The sequence below is a fragment of the Dermacentor variabilis genome, chromosome 4, assembly GCF_050947875.1.
Source record: "Dermacentor variabilis isolate Ectoservices chromosome 4, ASM5094787v1, whole genome shotgun sequence".
In the NCBI taxonomy this organism is placed as follows: Eukaryota; Metazoa; Arthropoda; class Arachnida; order Ixodida; family Ixodidae; genus Dermacentor; species Dermacentor variabilis.
This window is the reverse complement of record NC_134571.1, coordinates 4,082,122-4,108,144: the sequence shown is the minus strand read 5'-3', so window position 1 is coordinate 4,108,144 and position 26,023 is coordinate 4,082,122. Positions and strand designations below refer to the sequence as shown.

Genomic DNA, 26,023 nt, shown 5'->3' with positions numbered 1-26,023 from the left:
ATGCTCGAACCCCACATTGTCCACTTTCTTTTTCGAGTAATCATCGTACCCTAGAAAACTACTGTAGTGATTGTCACCCATCTGCATGCTGCAGTGCATAGCAGCCGATCGAGCAGTTTGCGCCATTTCTTTTTGCGAAGCCCTTCGGCAATTGCATGCCCAACAGAGCTGGAAAGTCTCCGAATTCAGCAGAAGAAAAAGAGAAAAGAATAAGCACGGACCGCGCGAAAGAAGCAAACAACACCTGCCCAATTTACGCTATGTGGACTGGTTACCTTTAGAAAAAAAGTACTTTTACCAAATAATCCATTTATACAGTTCCCGCTGGTGTACAGCGTGCGATCTTATTCTAAGGGCCACTCTGATGACTTGGCATTAGGCACCTGTGTCATGGGGAGGCAGAGAAACCGTCCTTCGCCAAAGCACCGAAAACGGCTGTCAGCGAAACTTGGAAAACATCCGCGGGCTGTGTGCTAGGCTATGCGCGAGTGCTTGCGATGGCCATCGTGATCATAACGTTTGCGCGACGAGTGGTCGCAGCGGAGAGCGCTTGTACATTTCATCAAGTGAACATCCTGTGCTACTGTGTCTTTTACCACTTCGCTGTACCACGGCTCTCAGACTCGCATGATGTGATCTCCAATATCATGCGAGCACGGCGCGCGCGCCAGAAGTGTGCTTGATTTCTCTCCCAATAAAACAGCCTAACCACGTGTACTACGCTATCTACTTCGCAGTGGTGCGCGAATAGTAACTTTTGACCCCGAATCGAATACCGCCAAAGGCGAATCGAATAATTATTATTCAATTCGGCAATCGAATTGAATAGCACACTATTATACACGCTATTCAAGTTTGGCACACCCTTACTAGTATTTCATTTCCAGAAGACATACCTTGAGAGTACACCTGCAGCATTCGAATTTATAGCTTGCTCTCCTGTGACAGAGTTATACGACTGCAATATATTTGGGTAAACGCACAAGTAAGTGGACCTCAGCAATTGACAAATGACAAACGTTTAAATAAACCCATTTAATGAAGATTCTTTATGTGCGCACATGCGCATATTCATAATTTTATTGAGTGACACAGTTCAGTTGAATCATAATGCCTTCTTTTACTCCTGTTTCTATCTGCAGAGAATACAGGGACAGACAAGCAGTATTCTTTGGGTTGCATACTTTTCATCAGGTGTTCGCTTGTCCAATTTCTTCATTAATAAGTTGCTTAGGCAGTGGAAGCTCATGAATCGCGGCCGATTTCTGTGTAATACCATAAGTGCGGGACGCACATCTGTGCTAAGTGCATCATACGGGCAATCTATCTGTATTAGATGATCTAAATAGTATCCTTCTCAAGTTTCTCTCGCAGCCCATCCCACACCGATAGTGAGCTAAAAGCATACACGCACATGGGCGAAACAATCGGATATAATTCCGCACCATTGCTGCATGAGACAAACAGGCATGGGGCAATCTAGGTTTTATCACGTGACTGCATGTCCGGGAGTGATGCCGTCTGCGCTACGTCCCTGGGCCGCACAGACCGAAAATCTCAGCTATTTATTACATCTGTATTCTGGCGCCTGAGCCCTGCAACTACTCATGACGAACATTGAAAGGGGTTTGTTCGCATGCTTCGACACAGCGACGAGTGCGAAGAACTATTCGGTTGGCTCGTGGGACAATAGGAAAATGACGACTTTCGAAAGGGAGAGAAGGAAACGTCCCGCGCATGCGGGGAGTGCCATCGACAGACAGTAGGGTCGCTTGCGTCCGCTTACGTCGACGTTTGTGCGGATAGCGTCTGCTCACAATTCCTTGAGCTTTTGGCCCATTTTTGGTGATGAGGGATTGTTGTTAGCATGGGGGAAGGAGGCATCCCTCAGCGCCGTTACCGCAGCTGTATCGTGCACGGGGAACATTCAAGCTATTCCATGGCAAGCGGACATATCATCAGTCGGCGTTCCCCGTAGTGGCCACCCTCTCATGTACTCGCTCAGATCAGCGTTGCTTAGCTTCGGCGAGATCAGGAACCATTACTGTTGCAACAAAACATGGCCGGTGGTCTAGGAACATTTGTTCGCCACCCCAATCCCCATTCATATTCATTCAGTTTGCGAACAGCGCTGAAAAATAAAAAACGGCGCCCCTTGCATAAAGGACATCTGTTTCGGGATGCATTAGGGCAATAGTGCTTTAGTTCGCTACACGAAAAGCTTTTCCGACGCTCATGTATATAAAAGCACACTTTTTGGCACACGGGAAGGCGCACGAAAGGGGCTCTGCGTATCGTTAGCACCGAAGTGATGGAAACGAGTTTACTTGGGGCTTCTGAACGTTGGGAAGTAGGAATCAGGTCACGCCGCACATGCGGTGGAAATAAAAATGGTGTCAGTGGTGCGCACAACTCTAATTTCTATGCACGTGCACGATGTCCGGGGTAGCTCACGAAAGTACGGGGACTTCTAGCAGTCGGGCTTCGCCACATCGCTTTTCCATGCGACCTAACGGTGCCGGTGACAACCTTTCTCGAAGAAGTCGCTCCACAAACGAACTGTCTTTCTTCTTTTTGCTTAGTCGCTCTGTAGTAAACATATCGTTTTTACTCTATACTATCTACTAAGCTTTACGCCTACTGTCTCATCACCACCCCTCCACAGCTGCCGACCGGTCTCCAGGCGTGAGCGGACAGGGCTAGGCAGTTACTGCGGTCAATAGCGATTTCCTTCCGTTTCAATTGATGTGTTGATAGCTAGAAAGCTACATTTACCATTTCAAGCCTATTACCTTTCTTTAGCGAGCCCATACTTTGCAGAATGCTAAAAGAACAAAAAAGAAAACTCAGTGGCCTTCCACTCTCTGTGAAGAAGACGACCAGCGAATATGTGTACGTGGGCCCCTTAATGGCGAACTGCACATCCGCCGCGGGTCGGCCTGGTATTGCACTATCTTCGGGATCGGCTCACGTAAGGGGAGTGCTTAAAGGGGGCATGAAATCCAATTTTCGATTAATCTGTATTATGTGCGGTATTATATGTGCATTCAAGAACACATTGGCAAAATTTTATCGCATTTGAACAACCACGCAATTTGTAAATGAATTTTTTTATGTTACACTCCAACGGCATAACAGTGGATCAACACTAACACGCCCGCGAGCCGTGACGCCACAGGCCGCATGCTTGCCTAGCGAGCATGTACATTGCGGCGAAAAATCGGTGCGTAAGCTATGCGCGCATGCGGGAAACTTCTGCTTTGTTGAGCTTGCCATTGGAATCGTTCAACTTGGAGCCGCTGAAACAATGCAACCGCAGCGCCTGTGTAGTGCTGTTGGGTGCCACTGCGAACGGCGCAAGGAGTGATCCGCATCGTACTTCAGGCTCCCCAAGCAGCCCGTCAAGTGTAAAGGCTGTTTCACGTGCTGCGACTGGAACGACGAAAATAGGTGCAGTCGCACGCGTCGCAATGCGATTTTTAGAGGGCCCATTTCACATGATTGCGGTTTCAACAATGCGACTGGGGCGACGCCCGGGGTTGCTTACTGCCAGGTTTCGTGGTACACGCTGCATAATTATTTTATTGTAATCAATAAAATGTTTAAATTATAATATTGTTGACTTTTCTTCATTAGGAGCGAATAATATGCGTGTTTTGTAACTTAACAACGTGTTGAAGTTAAGATTTGTTTTGGAGTGCGCAACGGGCGGTTCCTTAAGTTAAGTGCGATGAGCCACGGCGCACGTAAACAGCTGTTCGCAGCTGGTTCAGCGCTGTGTGTTGTCTCATCTGCCTTCTGTGACCCTTTCGTTCTGCCTGCGCTGCAATAATCTACAAGATGACCTATCAACTAGTTCATACAGCTACCCTCATCTCATATACAGTATTCGGAATTCGGCTACCACGAAGCCGGCTACCACCGGCTTCGTGGTATATATATATATATATATATATATATATATATATATATATATATTTGACGAGGTTTGCTGGATTTAAAAGAAAAACTTCAATTCTAGTGACTGTTTGTTTCGAATTTTCGATTTATGTTATCAATATTATATTGAAAGTGGCGAAAATCGAAAATTTTCAGAAAACACAACAATTAAGTTTACAACTTTCTAAATCAGTAATGAAATTGGTATCACAATTCTGTGAATTGCACATTATAGAACATCTACAGCGGACAAAATTGATATGATACACATGAGTCTCAAAAAATTAAGTATTATGGAAATACGACTTTTGCAGAAGAACTCTTGTACATAACATGACCAATTCACCTGAGATACAAATTGACATATCGAATTTGTTCGCTTTGAATGGTGTAATGGATGCGTTTACAGAACGGCTATATCTGTTCTTGGTGCAGAGCTAATAATTTGTAAACATTGTGCTTCTATTTATTTCGAATTTTTCAAGATGTTTTAAACAAAGGTCAGGCCCTAAATCGAAATTCCGCTCCCAACGGAGACTAGATTTTAATTTACTCTCTCAAATGCAACAAATTTCATTAAAAGCCATTCAGGAGTTATCTCAGAAAAGTGTTTCTGTGTTTTACACGCATCTAAATAGCCCGCGTCGGAGTTGGGCCCGAGCTAAAGCTTCCTCTTAAACAATTCGCCTAGGGATCAAATACACGAATAATAACTACATTGCCATTGCCAAAGATGTTGCAAACGAATTCTTGAACGCTACGCACTGTCAATACAAGTAAAATATGTATTGTTCATAAAAGAATGTACTCGTATGTGCCAAAAATTATGCCCAACATAACTGATGTCAATGCTTCCATGTTTTTTATCTATTTAATAAGTAAAGAAAATATCGCACGAACTTTAGAACTACATCAGTTCAAAGCCAGCAAAGCAGTGGATGCCGCTGATTTGAAAAATGTAAAGGCCATGAAATCAACAAGTTGAGCACAATATGTTAATGAACCTTTGTCAATCAAGATCCTTGTTTACATTCCTGCACATATGCAACGGCAAGGAAAAAATCTCAATGACGCTGTCATTTGTTCCAATGTATTACGCAGCAGCAGCTGTCACCTGTCGTGTATCGTGAGTGATTGCACCGAAATTACACTCGCAACAGAGAGCACGTATAAAAAGCAGTTCTGCAGAATATACGAGGGCGAGTCAAATGAAAGTGAGCCAATGCGTATATATGACAAACGGGGTACTTTAATTAAAAGTAACATCCATGAGCATTTAGACATTTGTCCCATTGACTAACGAGTCGAGTAATTCCCATCTCATTAAGCTCCTTGGGTTGCTGCTTCAAAACGTCTGCAACTGACTTTCACGTCATCGTCCGAGACGAATCTGGTTCCCTTGAGCTGTTTTTTCGGTTGCCCCAAAATGTGGAAGTGGCAAGGCGATAGGTCTGAGCTGTATGGCGGATGTTGCAGCGTTTCGCGCTTGAAGTTTGCCAGTTTTGTATTAAGCACATCAGCGACGTGGGGACGGGCATTGTCGTGGAACAAGACGACCCCACTCGCCAATTTTCCGCATAGTTTGTTCTTGATTGCGTCACGCAGCCGATCCGGCGTTTCACAATATCGGAAACAATGAATAGTCTCTCAAGATTTAACAAATTCGATCAGTAATGGCCCCTGACGATCGAAAAATAAAAGTCAAGAACACCTTTCCGGCGGAAATAACGGCCTTGCTTTCTTTGGGGGTGGTGAACTCGAATGCTTCCATGGTAAGCTTTGTCCTCGCGTTTCAGGCTAGTAGTAGTGGCATGATGGTTTGTCTTCGATCACAACTGCAGACAAGAAATCGTCACCCTTATTGTGATACCGGATCAGATGAGTAAAGGCAGCGCCGATCTTCTCCGTATTCTGGCGGTGGCTCAAAATCTTGCGCATCCATTCATGAATTATGGCGTGAACCAAACCGTGACTGATATCCACATGCTCTGCCAGTTCATCGATGCTTATCCGCCGTTCTTGTCTCATCAGCTCATCAACCTTTGCAATTTTGCTAGCGGTGATTGCACGATGGCTTTGGCCCGGTTTGGGATCGTCTTTACAACTTTCGCGGCCTACTTTGAACCGTTTGTTCCAACGCTTCACAGTGGCCAATGAAATGCAATGTTCAGTGTGCACGGCAGCCATGCGGCGACTAAGTTCTTTCTGGGAAACACCTTCAGCTGTCAAAAACCTCACGGAACCACGCTGCTCAACTTCTGAAGCGTCCATTATGGCACGAAACCATGTTCAACCCAGTGTATGAGAGCATTAAAGAACATTTATGCTCACACCTGTGTCACTTTCGCAAATGAGAGATGCCTGTGTGCCACGTGCAGGCGGTGCAGATAGTGAACAGAATCATAATTGCATGGGGTGGGTAGGCTCACTTTCATTTGACTCACCCTCGTCACTAGAAATGCGAAGATACAGATTGATAAAGGGCAAAAATGTGCCACTGGAAACAAAGTTCACTGAACGTATACACAAAACTTCGCAACAAGATATTTAAATATACGTATAAGTAACTCTCTAATAAATCTACGTATCTAAGAAAAAGTCACGGTATATAATGCGTCAAACAAGGAAAATAATCGTGGTGCGCAATCACAGATTCGCAGAATCCTAGATTCCGCCCCAATTCCATCCACTCCCCTAGATGTATCGCGCGCGACGGAAGGCGGCGCGCTTGCTCCTCAGTTTTCTCCCTTGAGCACAGAAGACTGAGCCACCATCGTCGGCTAAGCGTGAGCCCCCCTTACGCTTTCACTCGCACATACAGCATGCAGAGCGGGGTCACGATGTTATTTCCCTTGTACTTTGCGCGAAACATGAGGGTGACGCCGACGGCAGGAATGCGCATAGAGTGTCCGTATAGTTGCTATCGCAATAATATAATAAGAGTATCCCGCAACTGAAGCGTCCCATGGCCCATTACTTTCCGCAAAAGACGTAACAAAATAGGACTTTCACTATGCGACAATTCGCTGCTCCGCAACAGATCTTTTTTTTTTCCTTTTGTGGGGCGGGAGCACTGTAATGAAAAATAAAAGCGCAAAGCATGTTGGTCACAATCGAATGCCTACTTTGGGCAACTAATGTGGCTATTAAACGAATATCGAAGAAAACACGAGACGCTGGGTCCGCCAAGAATCATGCGCATACTGGTCGGTATCCTACACCGGCGAGAGAAGACTTTCTGGAGAGGTTGCGCTCAAGCGACCGCGGTGCAATCCGTTGAGTCCCCACAGTGATGGCGGCTAGCGACCATTGTTCCTTTTTATCGTCTGCTAGCTAGAAAGCGTCCAGGTGAAGGCCAGGTGAAAATCCACTCCGCCAGAGAAAACCGAACGCGCACCTAAGTGCGCCGCGCAGTGGTTGGGGCAACACGAGAAAAACGCATGCGCTCTGGCTGGCTCTGGCAGCCCGCGGGTAGGGGAGCGAGAACAAAGAAATTGAAGAGGCTCAATGTGTCCTCGCGAACGAAAGTCAAAGTTGAAAAAATAAATAAGAACGCAGTTACCTTGGCTGGCTTTAGTGTCGTCACTGGATGCTTTGGCGCAGGTGAAAAGAATGTTGATATTTTTTTATGCGGCATGACGGCACGAATGAATCCCCACAATGCTTCGTATCATCAGGCCTTTCAAAGTAATTTTGTCTGATAGTGTGTTGATTTGGCCTTTCTCGTTGTATGGCCCGATGTACGACTTTGGAAAAGTCAATGCACCTTTGGCGTAAAATATTTATGCGAGCATTAAACTTACAATGTTCCGCAATTGAAAATCTAAAGCACACGTTTGGGAATGTCAATGCATCTTTCACATCAAAAGTTTATGAGAACTATAAAACCATAAAGTTTCGGAATTGACATCCACGCGCTCCGTAAATTCCATGATAGAATGTAGATTCCGCGGCGAACCCGCTCGCCATCAAAACGTCCTTGAAACTTTGTGCTCGGATGGGGCTGCTTGCGTTATGTGACTCCCAGTGCATGGGCGTTGCCGCGTGATGCAGCCCGAGTTCGGAATTTGCGCGGTGAAATGGCTTTTCAAGCGTAAAAAAGATGTTCTAGACAAAATACAGAATGATTTCCGGCGCCGGGGGTTGCTTTGGTCGGCGATGCATGGACAGCACGAAAAAATTTCGGGGGGGGGGGCTGAAGCTTCATAAGCACCCCCCCCCCTGGCTACGACCCTGATACATTCATAGCCACATACATGGGCGTCCTCTCTGAATATTTCTAAAGGTGCAAAAGCCGACCCATCAAATTTTTTGAGCAGTTACCGTTACTTTTGTAGAAATCTGTACCATAGCATTCTAAAACACACGCTTCTCGTCCACTTTGTTGTCCTGCGTATTGTGCTGGTATTATACTCTGAACTTTTAAGAAGACCATATCAACGCGCTATCCATAATGCAGGATCATAGGCCCACGGCAGGCGCACTTGTAAAGTTTTTGACCTTTCTGCTAAGCCTCGCATGCCACTCACGGGTAGCCTGTTTTGTGAAAATAAATATTATTATTATATTATTAATGTTATTAGATATTACAGTTCTTTCACTGTAATTTAGAGAAATCGTCCAGATTTCTTAAGCTAGTCATGTATTTAACCTGTATTAGACCAACATTGCTACAACATGCTTATGGCAATCATTTCAAACTAGATTGCTCCCAGCCAGAGAAAGTACAAATGAAAGCCTCAACGTCTATTCCTATATCGTATTGCCAAACAGATCATATCTGCGCAATTTTACGCCTGCTTGCGTTGCATGCAATTCAACTCTCAGAGCTGGAAAAAGTGATTCCTTTTCTTGCTGTTGAAAAGCCGCTTCAATGGCGATAGCAAGCTATAATTATTCATTTCTAAAGTGTTAAGCAATGACAATATCTCTAAGTTTATTAATGCGATTTTGTTCCATGAACACAATTAAGTTTTCTTTCTCCCTCTCATAAACAGCCATGGAATGAAAGTGTTAACTTTAATAAGTGTCAGGATGCAAACATTCAGGAGTTTCTCCTGAGCATTTGTCCGCATCCTATAGTGTGCGCGTTTGTATCAAGTTCTGGTGTTGCAATCGTAGCGATGTACGCATTTTTAAAGACTCTGTTGCGACAACCTAATTTATTGAAGTTTGTTTTCAAATCTACAAGATGTGGCCATGCAGTAACGACCACATTAATAAGCACAAAAAACTGCAGATTCAGTGAACGTGTTGCAATCTATGCGAAGTTTTTGTTAAGTGGTCCATTAAATGCTGTTAAAGTCAGTGCGATATATACAATTAGTCTTATTTTTAACAATCCAACATGTCACCTGTTGCAAGGTTTGCTTACGCACCACAAAGGTCACAACCTTAATGTCATGTAATGTTTATGCACATCACTGTTCACAAAAATGCAAACGGCTGTTAATGTAGATGCACACGTTTGTTGAGCAAGGAATGGTGCGAGGTGCAGGAAGATGAATGAATGAGATGTGCTTATGTACTTATTTATTTATATACCTCGCAGGCTGCAAAGTTGGTGTCTTAGGTGAGGAGGAATAAAAAAGTAGTTACAAAAGGAAGAAGTGCACAACGTTAAGAAAAAGAAACAATAGAAGCGCCATCAATACAATGCAACAACTAGCCCAACAGCGTGTTTTACTGGCACAACATTATACAATACTTAACAATAACAGAAAAAATTACTGCCCATGCATGCTGTACCGATGATAAACCAGCGAAGCTGAAATGTTCGGCCCCGGTGCTTATCACTGGGTAAATTCCGGCGGTTTATTAAAGTATTTATGAATTATTCGTTACGCCTGTGTTTCTTGATGAGGTTACACACACGTTTGGCTTGGGTTTATCAGACTGTTTATTTGAAATTCCACACATCGCGCTTCGGCCAATCACCATCATGGAGGGAGCAATGAGTGGTTCATTGCGTTAATCCAGCGGGTGAATTAAAGTATTTCTGAATTATGTTATGCATTAGTGTTTCGTAATGCGTTTACCATAGTATTTATGACTCGATTATGCACTGTAGTTACCAAGGGACACACCGGGGCTGCACATTTCATTAAATTAAATACAGGGACACATTCTTGAACCTATTGGGAAGTCGGGAAGAGACTGCTGCACGTGCGCTCTGCTGCTAGAGAGTAACGACGTCACTATCGGTCTAGCCAATGGCTCACCACAGTGCTGCAAGATAATTATGACATCGTGATGTTGTCTTAACCCCGTTCCCTTCTGTGTCCCTTCCCTGCAATAATACGTAGATAAATGTATAGGTATTAAATGCAGAAGCATTTCTATGCCTAACCAACGAGAAACTTGTCTGTCCGTCAAATAATACGAATGTAATGGCTCATAACCCCCTAAACAAAGGCTCACACCTCAGCAGTAGGGTTTCTGTGATCGGAACACGAATGTTTCGCCTAGGCTTATACAGCTTCGTTGTAGAAACAATGAACACCTTTTTGCTGGAGACCAAGAGGATCATGAGGTGCATTAACAAATGAAAGTTTATTGAACATGCCAAATAAATGCTGGTTGACAAGCAATAAATCGACGGTACACAAGAAGGAAAAGCAAGAACTGATGTGTGTCCATACGTATCGCAACAGGAAACACATCCATCTCTGAAAGTGTAACAGAGGCCATGCTGACACAAGATTCTCCCCGTGTCTTTGCGTCTAGAGCTTCCATAATTTCTCTAGGCAGCCGATCTCCCCAGAATGCTTCTTCCCCTACAATGCACTCTCGACGTCTGAACGTGCATTGTAGAGGAAGAAACTAGCATTCTGTGCAGATCTGCTGTCTAGAGGAATTATGCAAGCTGTACATCTAAAAACGCTGGGAAAATGTTGTCAGCATGGCCTCCGTTAGAAATGGACGCATTTCCTGTCAGGAAACAGACATTAATTTTTGCTTCTCCTTTTCGTGTATGTTCGGTTTATTCGTTTTCAGCCAGCATTTACTGTGCGTGTACATTAACTCAAAGGAAGTTTTTTTAACTCTTTTAACTCAAAGGAAGTTTTAGCTGGGAGGAGGCCACGTATTTGACTCCCACTTGTTGGGCTTACAGTACCAGGGTAGGCTTCCCTATTTATAAAACATATAAATGGACTCAAACCGGCCCATGGACGAATTTTAGTTGTCGAAGTCATGCCAATGAGCGCGCCGCCCGTGCAGCTGCGTTTGCTTGGAATGGCGGATGACCTACGGGCTTCATTGACACCTGCCGAGCACAAATTCATGTTCACCGCCTACGGCGCCAAGTGTCGTGTTTTCGATAATATGTACTCTGGTCTTGAATTGGTGAGACCATACTTTGCGCCAGGAAACGTGGCGATGGCTAGTGTGCTACAGCAGATGGAACTATGACCGTAGAAAAACACGCGTACTGTTTGCACGCACGCGTAAACAAACAGATACGACCGTTCTAGGTACGTAACTTTCACTAATCAGCCAACTGACAACCATAACTTTTTCTGTTGTACCTCCATGCAAGCATTTACGGGATACGTGCTGTCGTACTTCTCTTCGACCACCAATCTCATTACAGCGATCACCCGCAGTTATGAAAAGAAAGGCACTTGTAACAGCGAACGCAGGCGCTGCAATTGTGAGACAGCCAAGTCTTGTGTATAATTTACATAGAATAGTAAAGGAAAAGTTTCTGAACAAGCCAACGTGGAAAAAGAATTCGCAAAGAAAAATAAACAAACTTACAATACGTCAAAAAATACTGTAGTGCCACTCTTGCAGGTGAATCCTCCAAGGGAGAAGTAAGGGGTTCGACTCCCAAAGTACAAAAGTCTTGTGCCGAGGATTCTTGCCTTCCGAAGTCGTGGTTCGCAGCCCCATACAGAAACGCGCGCGACCAAATGCGTGTGCAAATCCTTTCTTTTTTATTTTCTTCAGTATGCACCTTAAGACGGTAATGAACAGACATGTCCGTCTGGCCGATACAGATTTTCTCACATGAAACTGGGATCGAGTAAATTACTCCTGTGGAGCATTTTGTAGTGCGCTAATAAATGCGCTTTAATTTGCGTTAATTTACCCTCATTAGATGTAAGAACAACTAGCCCAGTCATCCTGTAGTTCAGTGTGATATCTCGTAGCCAAAAAAGACTAAAGAACGTCGCAGCCCAACTCACTGCTTGCGTTCTATGCTACTGATAAGTGGTTCATTGGCGGCGTCCTTCAAGGAAGCTACGAGTTCAAGGAATGGCTAGGGATGTCTCGCAAGTCACCAGAGACCAGCAGCGAGCGTTGACTGTGCGGGAGCGCGCCTCCTTCGTGGCCGTCCTGGCGACCTGAGAAGCGGCCAGAAGAGAGCCACGGTAGGGCTCGGCACGAGGACAGATGGAGACCGTGGCTCGATGAGAAAATTAACTGGGGACGTTCGCTCCAAGATTCGGTGAGAGCCTTCGCATTTTGGGACGAGTTTCGAGGAAATATCGTCGAAAATATCTACAAAGATTCCACAGCTACCTCGATTGCCCGTAAATATAGTAGATGGATACCTATAAAGACAAGGGTTAGTCAAGGAGACAGAGTCTCTCCAGTGCTATTGAATGCGGGCTTGTGAGAAGTATTCAAGCTATTAAACTGGGAATGCTTAGGAGTGAGGATCAACGGCGAATATCTCGGCAAGCTTCGGTTTGCAGATGACAGTGTTTTGTTCAGAAACACTGGGGGCGAATTGTAACGTATGACTGAGGCCTTAAAAGAGATTGTGTAAGAGTGGAGTTGAAGATTAGTATAACAGAAGAACAAAGTTAATGCTGAATAGCCTGGCCAGGGAACAAGAGTCTAAGGTTGGCAATCAGCCTCTAGAGTTTGTCAAGGAGTACGTTTACCTAGACCAATTACTAACAAGAGACCCTCATCGTGAGAAGGAAAGTTGCAGAGGAATGAAAATGTGCTGGAGTGTATGCCGCAGACATTGCCACTTACCACTATCATTGAAATGAAAGGTGTACAAGCAATGCATTCTATCAGTGCTAACATATGGGGCAGAAGCTTGAAGGTTGACAAAGAAGCTCCCAATGGTGGTTGAAAATGTTTGATGGTGGGAATTCTTGTTAGCTTAAAAAAAGAAACAAGATAGGTAGGGCATTAGGCAATATAAGAACAAGAGCTTGACGGTGCAACCCACTGGCCTGTTTGAAACGAGATTCTCTCAGCAACGAGGCTCTCTCACGTAATGCTGTAGCCTTAAGGGGCAATACGAAAGCCAGGGTGAAGGGCACATAGTGGTGTTTTAAACGCTGAAAAAAGAAAGGCTCAACCAAGTGTCGACGCTGGACATGAGAAGGTCGACGTAATTGCGCGTGAAATACGACACGAAATTGGTAAATTATGCACACAAAAACGAAACAGAGGCTGAATAGAGGGATGTAATCAACATTTAATCATCTCATCATTTAAAACTCCACGAACGCCGACTTTGTCTTATTTAGCGCCCACACTTGGTTGAGCCTTTGTTTTCGTTGGTACTTTTGAGCCATTTTCTTCCAAATCGAAGGTAGCCAAGCGGCTGCACTCTTTTACATCTCTCACCCTTTGTTAGCAGCAGTATTTGTACTCCTGCATATTTTTACCCAAATTACCTGCATGACATTTTCCGGCTGATTTGTTTCCTCCTGGTGCTTCCCAACATGGTGACACGCCTCTGTGCTGAACTGCGCAGAACTGGGAGAAGGTGAACTCGGCCACGTCTACTTTCAACCCGGAGATCACGCCGCTCATCCTCGCTGCGCACCGCAACAACTACGAGATCCTGAAGCTGCTGCTCGACCGCGGCGCTACGCTGCCCATGCCGCACGACGTGCGCTGCGGCTGCGACGAGTGCGGCCTGGCGGTGCGCCGTGACTGCCTGCGCCACTCGCGCTCGCGCATCAACGCCTTCCGCGCCCTCTCCTCGCCTTCGCTCATCTGCCTCTCCAGCGTGGACCCCATCCTCACCGCGTTCGAGCTCAGCCTCGAGCTCAAGCGGCTCAGCTACGTCGAGAACGAGTTCAAGGTGGAATACAAGGTATGCGGCTCAGTCTGGAACGCCTCTTATGGTTTTGCGAATAACGAGTGAATAAGAAAAAATACTGTAAAGACCATCGATAACGAATGTCAAAAACGGCGTCCATTTCTTTGAAATCCGCTCGAATCCCACAGTTGCGGCTTCAGCACGCAACACTTCGTCGCCTCCACCTCATCTCTTCCTGCTACTTCACAACCGGCGAATATCACATCACCCTAATGATCATTTTACATGAGATTAGCGCAGTTTTCAGATATGCCGGATCTCCGAGGCCAACCGGCTCGCGGGAAACCTACCAAGCAGACGCGACGAAACGATTGGCGACAATGTGGCTCCTTAAATGATGATCTTGAATATTTAATGGAGTGCAGATATTCAGGTACGATTTGTTATTTCGTCCCGTAGACAACAGAGCTCTTCAGCGGTAACACGAATGAGCATAGATCTGTATGTCACCCGTAGGTGGAGGTGCGCGATTCCCAACTGTCCCGCACTCCTCCTCCCAGTCAATTCACAACCACCTCAAATCGCTTGCTCCGGCCTCGAATGCCTGGTAGCTTTGGTAAGAAACTCCGTGGCTATTTGTTGGCGCGGCAAAGTCACATGAACGCATGCCAGGAGAAATACAAGCTGAGCGCGGCCGTTCGCTTCTTCCCAGCAGCAGATGGCTGGCCACAGCTGCCGAGTTACATTGAACACACATATGGCTGCTTTAAACGACAGTTCCGCCGCTCGGCCGTACTCAATGTCTTTCGCCAGCCTTGTCACAGACTATACGTGCACCCTCTCACTAAATAACGACAAAAATTGCAAGTCAGGTAAACCAAGCATCTGTGCTGTAAAAAAATACAGCGCATGCGCACGGAGTTATCACACAATCAAATTTCACAACAGATAGCGAAAGAAAGCCAGTGTGGTTAACCAGGTTCCGCCTAGTTGGCTACCCTACACTGCAGAAAGACGAAGAGAGCAGACAAGGAAAAGGCAAACGATAACAAGTGAATCGCTAACAATTGAAATGCGCGCCCAAGCAGCAGCGTTCACCGTGCATACAAAGGCGGTCGCTGAGTTCAGCGATTTTCGAAAAATTCTGCCTTTGGCAAATAAAGTTATTTTCTCGCTGTCTCTGTTCAAAAAGTGCAGCAGTGCTGTTCAGGACCGCATCGCGGATGACGGTCGAGGTCATGATCCCAGTACTTTTTCTAATGTGAACGCTCGGTCGTCCAGTCGCTATAAAGCGCCACAGAATTTCTATCATTCATTGCTAACAGAGGGACAGCACATAACGATATGTTTTCGATTATAAATCGCTACGATTAAGCGAGCAACCCAACACTTTATCGTCATCATCTTCAGCCTATTATATTTACGCTCACTGCCAGGACGAAGGCATCTCCCAGCACTCACAAATTTCCTGTCTTGCGCTAGCTGATTCCATATTGTGCCTGCAAGTATCCTCATTTATTCAACTTGCGCCCCCCCCCCTCCACCCCGCTAGTTTTCTTCTGTCCTCGACTGGACTTCCTCTCCACTGACACTCGTTCAATCACTTTATTGGTCCGCCAGTTATCAGCTATGCCCGTTAGTTCTCTGATCCACACCGCTCTCGCCCTGCCTCCTAAAGTTAGACCTAAAATTTTTCGTTTCATCGCCCGTTGCGCAGTGCCTAACTCTTTATCAAGCTTCTGTGTTAACTTAGAAGTCTCTGCATTACATTTTGCACCAGTAGAATGCAATGATTCTAGGTGATTCCACGAGAGACCAACACGGGTCCGAAACATAATGTTTAAGATTCCATTGAATTTTTTTTTATATTTTATGCGCACCCGCCGTGGTTGTTAAGTGGCTATGGTGTTGGGCTGCTAAGCAAGAAGTTGTCGGATCCAATCACGGCCACAGCGGCCGCATTTCGATGGGGGCGAAATGCGAAGACAGCCGTGCATTCAAATTTAGGTGCATGTTAAAGAACCCCAGGTGGTCCACATGATTCCGGAGTGCCCCACTATGGCGTGCCTCATAATGAAAGCGTTGTTTTGGCACGTAAAACCCCAGAATATTTTTGGTTGTAGAATTGGCTCGACAAGCGTAAAGTTTTCATGCCTCTGCACACAGATAGACGTTTAGGAGATGAATAGACGGTCGTCTTCTGGGGGCTGACGAAAATTCTTAAAGCGATTATCTTTATACATAGTAACAGTGGTGCCGTGTCCCCAAATTTTAGGATTTGCAGCCCAGTCAGTCACCTCATGCATCCACGGCGGGTACCGTAGCCAACACTTCTCATGAAGTTGTGTTTACGTTTAAGCGATGTCAAGTGTTTACGTTCTTGCAAAGTCAAAATTAATATCTACCGCAGAAGCTTCAGCGCCAATGCCAGGACTTCGCTACGTCTCTCCTGGACCACATCCGCACGTCAGCAGAACTTGCCTGCATAATGAACCATCGAGCGAAGGCAAGAGAAGACGAAGAGGAAGACAACATGTCCCTCGCAAGGCTCGAGCTCGCGATCGAGCACCAGCAGAAAAAGGTATGCGCCCTCCGCACCTGCGCCAACGGTGGTGCGGCCACTACTTTTTCAGCTGGGCCAGCAATTAGTGTCGTCGAGGTTCAAAAGTGAGCTGTAATCAAAAGACGTTTCTCGCGTTAAGTGCTACAGGCGCTATAACCTCTATTTCTGCTTTGGTCGGCCTATTTCTATTTTTGATTATTATTATTATTATTATTATTATTATTATTATTATTATTATTATTATTATTATTATTATTATTATTATTATTATTATTATTATTATTATTATTATTATTATTGGTCGACCTGAGCGACAGCGCAGACTGGGATGTACGGACAGCAAGACTGCGATTTTGCTACCGTCATCGCTGCTGGAAACTAGTTGGACGCACAAACACTGACATGTAATTATGTCCGCAGCAGGCGATTTCTAGCAAGCCTAATCTTGTCAGATTCGCCTACATACGTTACATTCTGCGCGCAGGCGCTGTTTGCATGCATATCCACATAATTATCGCTATTGTGGATATTTCAGCGGAAGGGGTCACGATTAAGGATGGTACTATTGAAAGAAACTTCGTCATAAATTACACTGAGAAATCTATTCTTTCATAATACATTGAATTCCGTTAGCCCACATTGACGTTTGCATACGTATCGTATTTCATTTCAACAGAACAATTAGCGCCATTCTAGCGAGTAGGTTGCAGCCGTAGTGAAGGGGAACCAATTCCATTTAGATTGAAGACGAAGACGAGACGAACACACCGCTGACTTCTAGTGATGAAATACTTGGAGCAGTAAGGGAGCTTAAATGCTTATTGACATAATATCAACAGGAAGATTTGCAAACTGACAATCCTACGAACGTTCATATGAGTTCTGGAACATGCCATCAATTACATGGAAGTGCAGTTCCTTATGAAAGAGAGAACCACTGCCGGCGTGCTCAGGCAGCGCCAACAAATACGAGATATAACTGAAACAGAATTTCCCATGTAAGTTGGTATCGATGATTGACGCAAATCATGTGCTGTGACGAAGGTTTTAAAGGCAAGCTTAATATTAATTGCCTAAAACCTTTACTTCTCGCTTGTGTTGTAGCATGGCTGCGGCTGGGTCGGTTGGTGTCTCGCCGGTGTGTGTGTGCGTGTCTGATGTCGTGATGTATTCCTTCGTCCTAATGAAGCAATACATCATGACATGCGACCTGTGCATATGATGTCGGCTCACAGGTATATTAAAAGCATAGACAGAACCAGAAAAATAAAGGCAACCATCGAATAGAGTCGCAGTGCCACCCGAAAAATGCAGCATTGATAGCAGTTGCAAAATAGTGCACAACCACAGTAAGTGATGGTCGTAGTTTTATCAGCCGTATTAACTTCAGTAAGCAGTACGTTTTACCTATCAAATTCGCAAGTGTGGAGTCACGCGCGCACAAGCTGAACGGACCTCCCTCGATGATCGCGGACACTCGCTGTCCCAACGCTGGTTCGATCAAGAGCGGGCGAACGCTTCGTGCTGCATCTCGCGCCAGTGCCTCTCCGATGCTTGCTGACGCGACCTCCAACTCTAGGTGCACGAGACACAGCGCACATGAAGCCACCAGCCATCTCGGCTCACTGCCCTGCGCTCTGGTAGCAGACAGGGCGCGAAGAGCCGCGCTCAGTCACGCCATGTGCAGCAACAGCCGGGCTAAAAATACCCTCTAAACTGGCCCGCGCCTTAGCGCGTGCCACTCACTCTCTCTGTGACTTGATCACGTTACCATGCGCTAACCTAACGCCACCAATTGCTCACCTCGCCCTCCTCTTCCGTGGTCTCACAACAGTAGACGAAAGGGAACAGCGGGCCTTTCGCACTCTCGCACGCTTTCCCTCGCACCTACTGCACACGGGGTGCCAGATCTGAATTTGGGCACGTGTCCCTATATTTGCAATAAAAAAGTGAGGCTTCGTATACTGTTTTCTGTACCGAGGTCACATGGGTTTGCTTTTACCTCGAAGCTGGCTATCCTCCGGCGGTGGTCGAGGTCCATCTACGCGTCGCGCTTACATAAAAATTTTCCGTCTCCAGTTGGTCGCTAATGCTCTGTAGCTATCAATCTAATATACATATCTTGAGAAAAGAAAACACTAAAATTGTCCGCTAAGATAACTATATCATTACGCCGAGTTATGAATTTATTGAATTTATTTTCGTCAGTAGTAAAATAAGTGGTAAAGTATAATTGCACATTCGGAGGTCCTGAAGTAAAAACTGCCGGGGGGATTTCCTAAACAGGAAACAAGTGGTGGTTACTGCAATTGTGGCAACGGCAGCAGGCTTCATCTCACAAAAATTGTGTATGTCAGCAGTGTTTAATACAGCGTTTTAATATGAAAGTAGGTGGTGGTAGCATGGGGAACAAGCAATGCTGTAAATATTTATTTGTTTATTTTTATTTATTTATTTATTCCTCAAATGCCCCTGGAGAATGATTTTACATGAGGGGTGAGCAGCTTCAAAGAAGAAGGTGTTCGATGGCAGTCTTGAACATGGTCGCACTCGAGTGGTTCGCCGCTTCTTCAGGAAGATCATTGAAGTCGCTCGCTGTACGTGGGAAAAACAAAAGCTGATGGGATCATGTGCGCGCATACGGGGGAGTATACTGACTTTGAATGATTAGTCCGTGATGAATGGCTGTGAGCGGGCGATATGACGCTATTACCAATCGGGGCATGATAAAACTTGTGATATAGAATGAGCCTGGACGCTTGACGTCGTGTTTCTAGACTAGAAAGATTCGCATTAGATTGTAGCGCTGTGACACTAGTTTATGAAGAATAGTCATGGAAGATAAATTGGGCTGTGCGCTTTTATACAGATGCAAGCTTGTTAGAAAGATAAGTATGGTGAGGGTCCCAAACGCAGCATGCTTATTCAAGTTTGAGCCTTACCAGAGTTTTTACCGAAGGGGCAAATTCAAGATTTCGCCGGAGAAAGCTTAAGGTGCGATTAGCCTCGTTAGTTATTTTAGTGACGTGAGAAGACCATGAAGGATCGTGCGTTAAAGTAAGCCCTAGATATTTATAAGATGTCCCCGATGATGTTATTGAGTTACCTGAGAGATATGCGGTGCTACATAAGAATGCCGACGACGGAAAGAGATTGATGAAGTTTTATTTACATTTATTGGCAATAACCATGTCTTACACCATTTCTCAACTGTTTGTAAGTCACGCTGTAGGACCCAGGTATAGCTGAGCTATTATTACTGGGTCGGTAAATAAGACAGTCGTGCGCTATTAGACGTATGTTAGAAAATATATCATTACGAAGATCATTAATGTAGATTAAGAAGACAAGAGAGCCAAGAACAGAACCTTGAGGAACCCTAGAAAGCACAGGAGACAGAGTAGAAGTGAAGTTATTTGCAAAATTTATATGAGAGGGACAAAAAAATCGAAGAAATAGAGAAAGAAAATTAGGAACAGTGCAATACAAATATATTTAATAATCTTTACATCACACAATAAAATACCAGGCAGGAGTTCGGTAGCGAGTTAATATAATGCGCCTTAGATTTACGCTTGAAGGCTTGAAATGCACATGTATGTTATCGGATGGAATGGAATTCAAATATAATATGCCTGAAAACATGACAGTAAATTTCCCATAGTTAGTTCTAATTTTAGGAAGGAGCAAATTGTGACGTGCGGCAAACCTTCCGTTAATATTATTAGTGAGGTCAGTACGGCTAAAACTTTCAATACTTAGCTCCATATTTATGAGGGGGGACATTATTAGCAACAGCCTATGATTGAATAACATGCGCAAGGGGAGAAGGTTTAGGGAACGAAGAATTGGAGCGGAGTGAGACGTAAAAGGATGAAATGTCACGAATCGTAGCGCTTGCTTTTGTAAAGCTTCCAGTTGGTGGAGATGAGTGAAGTAAGTATTACCCCATGTTGAGAGGCAATGTGAAAGATGACTGAATATACGCGTAATACAAATAAAGAGAATACTTGGATGAATAAAGGAGCGCGATTCGGTAATGACGTGAATGCCAAAAGAAATTTTTTGAACAAGAGATGGGGCATGGCGGTTGAAATTTAAGTGCAAATCTAAGATAATGCCTAGAAATTTGGTTGAGCCAGATTTGTAATTATGTGTTTGTTAAGTGATGCATCAGTAAGTGATCATCAAAAAGTCTGCAATAGAAGTCGGTGGTAACTCCGTAATACAGGATACCGGTAAGCTATCGCAGGAGACGAAAGATCTCATCAAGAAACGCCAATGTATGAAAGCCTCTAGCCCTACAGCTAGAATAGAACTGGCAGAACTTTCTAAGTTTATCAACAAGCGTAAGAAAGCTGACATAAGGCAATATAATATGGGTAGAATTGAACATGCTCTCAGGAACGGAGAAAGCCTAAAAGCAGTGAAGAAGAAACTAGGAATAGTCAAGAATCAGGTGTCTGCGTTAAGAGACAAAGCCAGCAACATCATTACTAATATGGATGAGATAGTTCAAGTGGCTGAGGAGTTCTATAGAGATTTGTACAGTACCAGTGGCAGCCACGACGATAATGGAGGAGAAAATATTCTAGAGGAATTTGACATCCCACAAGTAACGCCGGAAGAAGTAAAGAAAGCCTTGGGAGCTATGCAAAGGGGGAAGGCATTTGGCGAGGACCAGGTAACAGCAGATTTGTTGAAGGGTGGTGGGCAGATTGTTCTAGAAAAACTGGCCACCCTCTATACGCAATGTCTCATGACTTAGAGCGTACCGGAATCTTAGAAGAACGCTAACATAATCCTAATTCATAAGAAAGGGGACGCCAGAGACTTGAAAAATTATAGACCGATCAGCTTACTGTCCGTTCCCTACAAAGTTTTTACTAAGGTAATCGCATATAGAATCAGGAACACCTTAGACTTCTGTCAACCAAATGACCAGGCAGGATTCCGTAAAGGCTACTCAACAATAGACCGTATTCACACTGTCAATCAGGTGATAGACAAATGTGCTGAATATAACCAACCCTTATATATAGCTATCATTGATTACGAGTAACCGTTTTATCCAGTCGAAGCCTCAGCAGTCATGGAGACGTTACGGAACCGGGGTGTAGACGAGCCGCATGTAAATATACTGAAAGATATCTCTAGCGGCTCCACGGTGACCGTAGTCCTCCATAAAGAAATCAACAAAATCCCCATAAAGAAAGGCATCAGCCTGGGAGATACGATCTCTCCAACCTATTCAGAGCGTGTTTACAGGAGGTATTCAGAGATTTGGATTGGAAAGCATTGGGGATAAGAGTTAATGGAGAATACTTTAGTAACTTGCGATTTGCTGATGATATTGTCTTGTTAGTAACTCGGGTGACAAATTGGAATCCATGCTCACTGACGTGGTTAGGCAGAGCAGAAGGGTGGGTATAAAATTATTCTGTAGAAAACTAAAGTAATGTTTAACAGTCTCGGAAGAGAAGAGCAGTTTACGATAGGCAGCGAGGTACTAGAAGTGGTAAGGGAATACCGTGTAGCAGGTAGTGACCATGGATCCGGATCATGAGACGGAAATAATCAGAAGAATAAGAATGGGCTGGGTTGCGTTTGGCAGGCATTCTCAGATCATGAACAGCAGGTTGCCATTATCCCTCAAGAGAAAAGTATATAACAGCTGTGTCTTACCGGTACTCACCTACGGGGCAGAAACCTGGAGGCTTACGAAAAGGGTTCTACTCAAATTGAGGAAGACGCAACGAGCTATGGAAAGAAGAATGATAGGTGTAACGTTAAGGGATAAGAAAAGAGCGGATTGGGTGAGGGAACAAACGCGAGTTAATGACATCTTAGTTGAAATCAAGAAAAAGAAATGGGCATGGGCAGGACATGTAATGAGGAAGGAAGATAACCGTTGGTCATTAAGGGTTACGGACTGGATTCCAAGGGAAGGGAAGCGTAGCAGGGGGCGGCAGAAAGTTAGGTGGGTGGATGAGATTAAGAAGTTTGCAGGGACGGCATGGCCACATTTAGTACATGACCGGGGTAGTTGGAGAAGTGTGGGAGAGGATTTTGCCCTGCAGTGGGCGTAACCAGACTGACGACGACGACGACGACGACGACGATGATGATGATGATGATGATGATGAGGTGATACAAGAAAGGTACCTATGAATAATGTTTGAGGGGAAGGAAATACCATGCATATTGTCGCGATACAACGTGGACAGAAGACAGGGAGACGTTCTTCACGAACAACAGGACAATTTGTTCAAAAACAAACAGAGCAGAGACACGTCTTCTTCGTCATCAACCAATCTCACTCTGACCCACTAGGCGGAGTCCGTTAGTGCTCCCATCGTTGTGGTCGTCTGCATAGAATACACGCGTCATTTGTCCCTCCCTACGAGAACATCGTCCCGATGCTAGACAAGAAATGTCACTTGCGGAATGTAAAGTCCGCTAGCATAGTCATTCGCCCACATACGTCTTCATGCGCACAACATGCACAAGTTCAGGACGGTGTGTGCGGCGCCACGTACAGTTGAGATTATCGGGAACGACCTCGTAGGTGACATCACTGAGGCGCTGCAATACCCGATATGGTCCGAAGTATCGCCTTAACAGTTTCTCGGAGAGGCGTCGTTTCCGTATCGGTGTCCAAACCCACACTCTGTCGCCGACTTCATTGGTAACTATTCTACGGTGAAGATCGTAGCGGCCTGCGTCGTGGTCTTGCTGCTGGCAGATCCGCAAGCGCGCGAGCTGCTGAGCTTCTTCTGCGCGTTGCGTAAATACATCGACTTCCGTATCAGTGTCGTCAAAGTCGTGTGGGAGCATCGCATCCAGCATCGTTCGTACATCCCGTCAGTGAACAAGTGTGAACGGAGTCATGCGCGTCGTCTCTTGTTTTACCGTGTTATATGCAAAGGTGATGTAAGGTAGAATGTCGTCCCAATTTTTATGATCAACATCCACGTACATGGAGAGCATGTCTTCAATTGTTTTGTTTAAGCGCTCTGTTAACCCATTGGTTTGTGGATGGTAGGCGGTGGACTTTCGATGGGCCGTTCCACTTAGTAGCAAGACGTGATCTGAATGTGCAGCCGTAAATGCGGTTCCTCGGTCGGTTGTTACGACGGTTGGCGCACCGTGTCGCAGCACCACATGCTCAATGAAAAAGCGCGCTACCTCGGCTGCTGTGCTGCTCTGGATTGCCTTTGTTTCAGCGTAACGTGTGAGATAGTCAGTTGCGACGATAACAAAGCGATTGCCTGCAGTAGAAGTAGGAAGCGGGCCCAAAATATCCATTCCGATTTGATCAAATGGTCTTCGAGGGACCTGGATGGGTTGTAGGAGGCCGGCTGGTTTCGTCGGAGGCGACTTGCGCCTCTGGCAGTCGAGACAAGTGCGAACGTGATGTTTCACGGCGGCGGTAAGTCTCGGCCAGTAGTACCTTTGCTGCACTCTGGCCAATGTTCGCGTGTAGCCTAGGTGACCAGAAGTCACCTCGTTGTGGCAAGCTTGAAGTACCTCCGTACGAAGAGCTGCAGGAATGACAAGCAGATAGGGGGACCCGGTCGAAGAAAAGTTTTTTTGTAAAGGACCTTGGCCCGTAGACAAAACGACAACAGTCCTCTTGTGAAAACTCTAGGTGGTTTCGCAGATCGTCCCTCCAAGTAATTGATTAGTTCAAGCAACTCAGGGTCGTCCCGTTGTTGTTGCACGATGGTGGATGTATCCATAACACAAAGAAATGCTGAGTCTTCTTCTTCGGGCGGAACAGGTGACTCTATCGGCGATCGAGACAAGCAGTCAGCATCCGTATGTCGTTTCCGCGACTTGTACATGACAGTCATGTCAAACTCTTGCAGCCTTAGGCTCCAACGCGCCAGTCGTCCAGGAGGATCTTTAAGGTTTGTCAACCAACATAGTGAATGGTGGTCGCTGATAACAGTGAAGTGGCGGCCATACAAATATGGGCGAAATTTCATAACAGCCCATACCACGGCGAGGCATTCTTTCTCAGTTGTGGAGTAATTAGCCTCTGTACGTGAGTGTGTTCTACTTGCATAGGGAAGCACTCTTTCTGTGTCCTCTTGCCACTGTACAAGAACAGCTCCCAAGCCAACATTGCTGGCATCAGTGTGAAGCAATGTAGGAGCGGTCTCATCAAAGTGAGAAAGTACTGGAGGTGTCTGGAGACGTTGCCGCAAGTCGTTGAATGCACCTTGTTCTTCGTCGCAACGCCGTCTCTCGTCAGGCGAGTTAACGGCGACGCAATGCGCGCAAAGTCTGCAATAAACCGCCGGTACTAGGCACAGAGGCCGAGGAAGCGCCTGACAGCCTTTTTATCGGATGGTACGGGAAACTGTGCTACGGCTGCGATTTTTTCAGGATCCGGCCAGACACCTGCGTGGCTGACGACGTGACCGAGAAACTGCAGTTCCTCGAAGCCAAAGTGGCACTTCTGCGGCTTCAGGGTGAGGCCGGCGGACCGTATGGACTGCAGAACCGCTTCAAGCCGTTCGAGGTGTTCTTCAAACGTTGCGGAAAATACGATGACGTCGTCGAGATACACTAAGCAGGTTTTCCACTTCAGACCCGAAACTACAGTATCCATGAGACGCTGGAACGTAGCAGGGGCAGAACACAAAGCGAAAGGCAAGACTTTAAATTCGTATAGGCCATCTGGTGTCACGAAAGCAGTTTTTTCACGGTCTCTCGAGTCTACTTCGATTTGCCAATATCCGCTTTTTAAGTCCATTGAAGAGAAGTAACGTGCTTGTCGAAGCCTGTCGAGTGAATCATCTATACGGGTAAGCGAGTATACGTCTTTCTTTGTCACCTTATTTAGCTTTCGGTAGTCCACACAGAAACGCAAGCTGCCGTCTTTTTTCTTGACTACAGGAGCTGCCCAGGGACTCGTTGATGGTTGGATCACGTCATCTTCAAGCATTTATGTCGCTTGTTGTTGTATGGCTTCACGTTCTCTAGGTGCCACACGATATGGATTTTGGTGAATTGGTCTTACCGTATCCTCTGTAATTATTCGGTGCTTTGTCAGAGGCGTCCGACCGACGCTGGAAGTCGACGCAAAACAGTCGTTGAACTTGGCCAATAGCGTAAGAAGCCGCTCTCGTTCGTGCTGCGACAAAGCAGTGCTAACGTCAAGTACAGGAGCTGGGTCTCGCGTAGGCGCTTCTTCGAGTAGTGAACAGCAGCCACGAATATCTGCAACGCCGTCAACATAAGCCACGGCCGTGCCCTTGGGGAGGTGCCGTCGCTCTGTGCTAAAATTTGTTAGCAACAGGTTTGTGCACCCGTCGGTGACATTCACGATTCCTCGTGCGACCGAGATACCGTGAGTAAACAACAACGAGGTTATTTGGTCGGCAACTCCTTCGCAACGAAACGGTATGTCGCAGGCTACTGAAACAAGGGCACACGATCGAGGGGGGATGACGACGTCGTCTTCTGTTAGACGAAAGCAGTTGTGTTGC

At 45.6% G+C, this 26,023-nt stretch overlaps 1 protein-coding gene across 1 annotated transcript in view; it reads left to right on the top strand.

Moving 5' to 3' along the window:
- Positions 1–26,023, top strand: part of LOC142578586 (transient-receptor-potential-like protein) — a 241,302-nt gene that overhangs the window by 35,331 nt on the left and 179,948 nt on the right. The window contains exons 3-4 of the mRNA XM_075687976.1: positions 13,670–14,014; positions 16,371–16,541. Of these exons, the coding sequence (XP_075544091.1) occupies positions 13,670–14,014; positions 16,371–16,541 (516 nt within the window). The remainder of the gene's footprint in view (positions 1–13,669; positions 14,015–16,370; positions 16,542–26,023) is intronic.